This window comes from Zerene cesonia, chromosome 6 (assembly GCF_012273895.1).
Source record: "Zerene cesonia ecotype Mississippi chromosome 6, Zerene_cesonia_1.1, whole genome shotgun sequence".
NCBI classification, from domain to species: Eukaryota; Metazoa; Arthropoda; class Insecta; order Lepidoptera; family Pieridae; genus Zerene; species Zerene cesonia.
The window spans coordinates 1,496,530-1,505,307 of NC_052107.1; the positions used below are offsets into that span (position 1 = coordinate 1,496,530).

The following is an 8,778-nucleotide window of genomic DNA, read 5'->3' on the forward strand; positions in this document are numbered from 1 at the left end:
TTCGAAATTCAAATGTAATATTTTTTTATAATTAAGTGTAACAGTATTTATGGCCAGACTAAGTATATGTACCACGAGCGAGTCCGAGGTCCTCACCATTGAGCTACCACTGCTTATATAAAAAAAGCATGCGGGATTTTCATAGAATAAGGTCAACAAATCGCAATTATTTATTTAAGTGACTACCATGCTTATATAGGAATTTGTAGTGAAATATTATCCACGTTATATTATATAGTGTATTTATATATATTATATGGTGCAATTAATAATCTATCAAAAATCGATCAGTGAAACAGGCGGGCCCATTAGAGTCGCTAGACATCATTCATATGCATTTCAATATTTGTAGAATACCAACGCCGATAAATATCTAATCGTAGATTTATCAGTAAAATATCGCATGAGAAATTTATTCCTTAATATGTTATTGCTTTTTAATAATAGTTGAATTAATTGATTGTGTTTGGTAGGAAATTGTTGTCATTCTATACAATCCGGAGTCTTCCAAAAAAGACTCTCCCCACGGAGTTTCGTGGTTAATTTATTTATTTATAATAATTAAACATAGACAGCAATAACAAGTGAAACAATAAACAAAACAAAAAAGGCATCGTTTGTGTAAGAGACGGGCTAATCTACTATATTTGATTTTTTGTGATGTCAAACATTATAACACAGAGCTATATTATTGTCTTTATAACATTTCATTCATCGTTTAGTTTTCTTCAATTTTAAAACATAATATTCAAATATTGTTTGTTCCAAGCTTATATGTGAATGGTAACAATAGCCTACTTGTTAATTCAGTTTGGCTAACAAATGTAAATTAATTATAACTTTCATAATCACCTTCTTTGGGTACTGGTAGCAAATAAATCATTATCTCCTTGTAAACTTCAATAAAATTTAAACCGAGATTTGATAAGAACGTGAGCCAATTTAGTCAAACAAAATCTATGAATTGAAAGGCTTTTATGGAAATTGTGGAAGGATAAAAATATTATATACTTTAATCCAAAGGAAGAAGGGGATATTTCATGATAATGTGATCATCGATACAGACCTCCTATGGGAGCCATAATCCACGACGCTGACCAAGTGCGCCTGCACATCACATTTCGTGGAACTTTGGATTCTTGAACATGCTGGTTTGTTTGCGAGGTTCTTTTATCATATTGAGCGTTAATAAGTTATTGCCTGGCTGGTCGCTCGGTCTCGAACATCCGACTTTTCTATTTAAATCCTAGGCCACGGGGCCACCACTGCTTTTTTATGTTAATATACAAAATGTATATTAAATATCTTACACTGATAGATCGAAATTGCTCATTGGGCGAAAAACCTGCTCACAATGCGTCGTGGTCACAGAAAAAGAACCACAACGCATCGTGGCTAACCACGACCCGTTGTAGCAACAACAGCTATTATGCGTTTTAAACATTAATTGGTTCACCATACGAGGGACAGATCTTTATTATAACTTACCTAAAATAATAAAGTTTATTGTATGATGATCACAAAAAAGGAGAATTGAATAAAAACTTTTTACTATCAAAAAGACTTCTTTATACGTTATTGTCCATTTAACGGTTTCGATATTTTTACACATAACCTATTCGTTATTTTATCTGACAGATAGATAAACAGAACATATCAATTTTAGATGCTTCTGGGCGATATGAATTACAGAAACATTATGAAAAGTATACTTAAACCAAGGCATTAAATGAGTGTATCATAAAATTACACAGAAATCAAACATAATTGTAACGAGCCCGCGGATTACAGTTTTTGCTCACGCTACAAGTTAAAGAAATTCCAGTAATATATTAACATTCCCGCCTGGCGTGTTAATCACCTTAGCTGCGAGATATACAGCTTTAAACAAATTCAATTTTCTCCACGGCGTCGGCTTTTGAAATTTTATCCATTTACGAAACGGGGTGTTTTAAATTTTTATTGTGGAGTGAATCTATTCTACGATAATATAAAGCTAGGTTTTGTTTATTTGAACGTGCTAATCTCAGAAACTACTGCACCGATTTCAAATAATCGTTCACCATTGGATATGTCCGTCATCTCTGAGTGGTGTTTACCACGGGCGGAGCACCGCTAGTATCTAATTATAGCGGTCCGTCCTGGCTTCGCCCGTGGTACATATATAGCCAATAGTAAAAAACAATAAAAAACAAACTCTTCAGCTTTTTAATATTAGTATAGATTTGAAATACTTATCAGACTTTATCTGAAGCGTATAATAGCGTAAATATAAATAATACTTATAAAAAATGTGGCTTTACTGTTATGTATCTTATATTACGAATGATATTTATTCGTATGTCTATATTTTCGCATATTATAAAGTATTATTATTTTCTTATTCTTTTACAACGAATACACTCATGTTTTTGTTTCAATGCCTCCTGTGTGTTTGATTATTGATGTGATGAGGATACATATATAGTTTGTATTGTATTATAATTGTTCTTGTAATTTATTAAAAAAAATTATGCGGATGTGTTACCATGATAATAATGCGTACCCTCTATCGTACGTAGACCGTCTCCTCTGTACAGTGGTTAACGCGTGAGCGTAGAACCGAGGGATCCTGGGTTCAAGTCCCGGTGGGGACGCACAAAAAAATGCCTCGGTGTGGCAGGACACAGAAGGCTGATCACCTACTTGTCCGTAAAGAAAATCGATCAGTGAAATAGATGAACATCATCTGCCCCATACCCCATAGGGGACACGGGACTTCACTTTTTTCTATCGTAGGTACCTAACCTTCTCCTATATACAACTGTTCTGTTCCGTTCATAAATTCACTAACTGAATCATATTTACAACAAGAACATAGGCTGCTCTAACCAACAGATGGAACTGGTGGATGAATAGTTGAACTTCAGTTTGCTTCTGACGTTAATGAGACCGCACGTTTCCCTGTAGTCGGTTTGAGGAATCAAATATTCTATATTCCCGCTTGCCACTGAAGGATTCTGATTCATTTATTTGTGATATTTTATTTGACTATGCTTATCAATAAAGCGTATTGAAATTACTCTTTTCATTCAAATATTTTCTATTATAGTAGACATTTGCGCTTTGAATGAACCTTTCTTTGATTTTCCCGAAATTAATTTCAAAGTATTTTAGACGTTGCAACATCATCAACCTATTATCTATAAATATAGATTTAAAAGTAATGATAACAACAACCTTTATTTTCCTTTCCAAATTTCTATAAAATTAATACTAGCCTAGTCCAACTGGCTGCATCTATAACCACTGTGTTGCGGCCGAAAAACCCAATGGCTTAATAATAACGTACAGAACGATTAAATTAAATCAGACCTATATTTGCTAATCATACAATAAAGGGTAACTAAACAGTGTCAACAGTTCAATTAAGCGGTCGAAGCCTCACAAGCCTTTCCTAATTGCTTCGCCACTTCTGTAATTAGTGATCCTTGCTGAGCCTACATGTGCCGATACGGCCACGAGTGAATTATTAAATTTAATATGTTTACATGTACACAGTGAGCCGTAATTATAAATGGTTCAAGGCGTGAGATTTGGTGTCCTGTTGGTATTTTCTGTAACCGTTTATTTTTTTCTAATATTATTCTATTTATTCTATATTATATTCACAGCCAAAAACCAATATTAGCCTGATCTATTAAATGTATTATCGCTTTTTAATTATTAGATGCCATTTCTACGCAAAATGATTGCAAAAATGTGTAGTTCAAAATTGTCTCAAACTTAATTAACTTAACGTTAATTGCGTGTCCCTTAAACAAAGTTAATAGATATACAGCTAAATTAAGCAAGTATTTCAAATTCTGCTATCAATTTTCCCACTTCACCTATAAAACTTAATTAATCAGACCACTAGGGGTGGCACCTAAAGGGATGTTAATAGATACCCTTCTCTCTAACAAATTATATACTGTGTTCTTAGATTTGCTAACTGCGACTTTAGCATGAGGAAGTCCTCTTTTTGCTTGGTAAAATATCCGTATCTGAACTCCGTATATATTTTTATACCCTCATTAATACATTTTGACCGAAAAGAATTATAAAGTAAATCCATGACTGTGTAAATAGATTATTGCATATATATTTACGTAATCCAATTCCATTTGAAAACGCGACGATTGGAGGCCATTATTCAAGCTGTTACGCCGTGCTTGCGGCTTCAGTGCGGCTGTGATGCTTATCTAAATAGCTCTCAGAGTGCCCAGATCGGAGATAGATTATTGGTTACCGCAATTAATATACCATTTACCTGTTCTAGTTTAGTTGGATTGAATAACGAACTCTGCAACTGCGTGTGTTAACTAAAATTGGTTGGATGAATAGATAATAACTTGGCCATTTATATCGCATCTGCGTCGTACATGATGCTATATTGCCAATAACCTAGATAAATATCTGGACTATCTTACATTGAAAGAATTTCAAATCGAACCAGTAGAGTTTGAGATCAGCACATTCAAACAAACATACAAACTTTTTTATTATTAGTATAGATATCTACATTAAATGATTTTACATTGATAGCTTATCATAACATCGCATACTTTTTAGGTAGTTCAATCTTATTAATAACCTCTACTTTCTTAACCAACTTACTAGATACTTGATAGCACTAAGCATGCTATGACAAAATCACCCACCAAGAAAAGTATTTTCTGATTAAACGAATAAGGCGATATTTGCAACATCTCTATCTTGCCTTTATAAAATATAATTAAGTGTCGCTGTCGATTTAGTTAACGGACTATTTGGAGAAGATAAATGGATGTAGATAAGTGCCATCTAGGTTTGTTCACTCTCACTGATTACGCTTGCCACTAGGCTCGGTGGCCAGCAGTTGAGGAATACCTAGCTTTTGCATTTCTCTGTCGTTCAGCTGTTTACAGGGTGTTTCAGTATTGTTGCATCATATACTGATATTGCAAATGGTGCGCAAAATCTTAACAAACCATACTGTATACAAAATAATAATAAAAAATGTTGTGTGTAAAAAATTACAATTTCGTTACGTTCATAGGTCTTTTTTATTATATATAATATTTTGTCATTTATGTATCCCATGTAATGATATACGTAATTTATTTTTAAAAATATTTAATGCCAATTCATAATTTTTTTTGGCTAATAATTATAAAGTTCGAATATTCTTCATTCTTCACGCATACACGTGTATACGCGTTTGTAAAGGTCGACTTGCACAGACTGCTTGGAACAGTCCACCATCCTTGCTTTAAGCTGCCACTGCATAGTGAACTACTGCCTTCCACGTACTCACATACACGAAACCGTTCGAGCATATGCAACCGCTTCAGTATACGACCAAGCTGTACACTATTACTGTGAGGGCGGTCCATCTATGTTGATCTATCGCTAACTGCTCAAGCATTCCGTGTGAGACGGTCCTTAGTCCCACAAACCGGAGAAACCTCTTGGCGTCCGACACGAGTTTGCTATTATTATGGATGCTATCTAAAAGTATAACAAGCGCACTGTATAATCCACTACAGTGTGATAACATCAGGGGTCTTAGAGCGATATAGTGGGATGCCCGAGGCATATATGATATAGGATATATCTCTGACCTTTCCCCTACAATCATATCCACATCCTTAATCTCTTAAGACGGCTATTTATGTTGAAGCTTATGGCATTAGGAGAATGTTGCTTAGATATTAATATATCGTATATAAGTATATTCATGAGACATGTCTTTGTTTTATAATGAAAAAATAAGACTCTCAGACGTCTTTATACTTATATTTGTTATATTGGGCCTTCAATAAATCTGAGCGTCATAAAATCGATAAATGATACGGGAGTCGATTTCCCAGAATCCGTCTTCCTGTTACTCGTATAAAACGATTCATTTCTAGAATTGGAAGCTGTTAGTACAATATGCTATCTACTTTATTGCAAGTACTTATATAATGAGAAAGACTTTTTTTATATCTTTGATAACACAAATTGATTATATTTTAAATATGTACATTTTGCCGCGACTTAACAATAGTGTACGAGAACATTGGCTAGTGTAGGTATAAATTGTGACTTGGTGTTTATTACAACAATAAATTCATTTTCTTTACATTTCATAACAAAAATGCCAATAATTTTAATACGAGTAGTACGAGTAGATTTAAGAATTATACAATTTTTTGAATCAAAATGTATATGCTTTTTATTTCACTCCTAATTATGTCAAACTGAGTTATCTCACGTAAGCACGCAGCCCTATCATGAGTGCTCTTACTGTATCAAGTGCTGTGAAAAAATATGCTTCTTTGGATATCAGAAAATCGTAAGTCTTGCGTAAATAAGAATATCTTTAGTGCCATCATGTATTATATTTATGACCTCAACCTTATCGTACCTTACAAACATTTTTTGGAATGCTTTCTGAGGGATAATGTAAAATTATATGTTGTGTTTTTCAGAATCAAATCATATTTAAAATGCTTATATTATCAATTATTCCAACTACATTCTTCAATCAGAATATTTTATGCCCTGCAGTTCATAGATTCGATGACGCTGTATAGAACATAACTATTACAAAAAATTATTATGAAGTTATTAGTATATTCTAGATTGTATGTATCCTTTACAAGGGTACACCCTTGATCGTATGTTGGGAAACTTTCTTTATTTACGGCTGGGTCATCACATTCACCAGTTTTAGTGTCTGATATGCTTGAATAAACTAAAGCAAGCACCTAGCTATATTTGCAAATTTCCCTGGTATAATTTCGACTTGAGATTTAGGAACGTTACAAACCCTTAAGACATATCTACGGTCCGCACACGCACAGAATCCTTCAGAATGCAGAAAGCATATTAAGAGCAGAGGCTTCATTAATACATCCTCCCACAAACATACCAATACTTTAACATTAGATCCGATAACAAGTCGCGTATCAAAAGATGTAGCTTGTTGGTTCGCTACGGGTACCTCAACACTATAATATTATAATGTAAAAACAATAAATATAAAAGCTACGTCATATACTGATCTACATACCTCCCTCCACCATGCCTACACTTGGTCCTATAATAGATCGCGTCTCAAAACATGTAGAGCGGTGGCCCGCTACGGGCACCTCGCCTCTGCACCCTATAATATATTATAGCTACATTAAATACACAAGCAACATCATATACACAAGCTTGCACTCGGTCCCATAACAGATCGCGTTTCACAACATGCGGCGTGGTGGTCCGCTGCGGGGGCACTGCGCGGCCCCTATACCCGTACAGGCTAGCAGCGGCAGATGACGACTGCTGCGCGCCGGGCGCGTGGCCACCGCCCGCGACGCCGCTGCGCCCGCTCACCCGCACGCCCAGCAAGGAAGATCTCACGCACACTACATATGTGCATTCAGGGTGAGTATGTGTGTATATAAATTAGGCAAAAAGTTGCCAGGCGTTTTACAGAAATAGTGTATTTAATGAATTTTTACCTTTAGATAATAGTTATAAATACATAGATCCAAAAAATATATACTATATTGATTAGAGGATGTTTTAAAGTTTATAAGTGTTAATATAATAAAAATAAAGAGACCATTACAACTTGTTGGCAAAGCAACTTCCAAGCACATTTCATTAGGTTTTGATAGATAAAACTATTCACTATGTCACTTTTATTTCAATACTTGTTCTAACTCAGCTTCAACATGTACCACGTAATGCATAACACTCATAAATATCAATATAAATATGGGAAGCACGTTACATTCTACGTGCTAGCCATTACTTCAATAGAGTACTGCTGGGGACATGTGTGAACTTTATGATCTAGCGCAGAGTGCTCCTGTCATGTCGTGCTTTTTATCTTGCATAATAAACTGCTATGTATGTCCTATTGTTATTAGCAAATTCAAATTGTATAGATAAAATAAAATATGAGATTCTATTTGAGAAACCAGGTATGTATGGAAATTTTACAGTCTAATACAACTTAACCATAGGAAAAGTTATGTTGTCATTTAACTCAAGTTTTCTAACTAGTATGAGTACTAGCGTATATTTAACAGGGAAATTTTAGCTAATGCTCTTGTACTGAAGTCCAAAAAGCACTGGTAACTAACACAATTAATAGGCCATATTTCGTATGAGGAAAAGAGCGAATGTTAAATTATCCTTCTGTTTCAAGGAATCCTTGTCCAATTGTCTATGAATTACTGCGAGTAGTAGTTCCAAGCCGATCGTGTCAGATGAGCTTTTAATTAAAGACGCTTCGAACGGCTTGTCACATAAATTGGACATGCGACGGACGTTGAATTATGTATTGGACTCTGTATTGCAATTCTTAAAGAAGTTTCGTGGAATATTGGATTTCCTAATTTGCCAGGACGTTTTGCCTCTCTTATTTGTTTTCGAACGATATGCTTAATTTAAATACCTTGACAAAAATATAGAAAAGACATTTTTGAGAATAGAGGCAAATGCTGAGAAGTCCACCTTATCACAAATACTATCCAAATATTAGAATATATCCAATGTAATTTTTTTTATTGTTCTTAAAATGTATTAGTTGTAAGCTAAAATGTTGTATTTGTGATTAAATGTATTTTCTTTCTTTCTTTCTTTCTTTCTTTCAGAGATTTCAGTTTTGATGCGAAGTAGATAATAATAATAATAATAAGCCCGCAGGGCATGTTGTGGCGAGGTGACGGGGAGTAGCGCCCCCGCGGTCCTTAGTTCTCCCGGGGGAGGTCCCTGTCCTCACCTCCGGAC

General features: G+C 34.7%; 1 protein-coding gene across 1 annotated transcript in view; it reads left to right on the forward strand.

Annotated features, from left to right (window-relative positions):
- Positions 1–8,778, forward strand: part of LOC119840333 (acetylcholine receptor subunit alpha-like) — a 64,406-nt gene that overhangs the window by 52,410 nt on the left and 3,218 nt on the right. Inside the window, exon 8 of the mRNA XM_038366892.1 lies at positions 7,228–7,422. Within this exon, the coding sequence (XP_038222820.1) occupies positions 7,228–7,422 (195 nt within the window). The remainder of the gene's footprint in view (positions 1–7,227; positions 7,423–8,778) is intronic.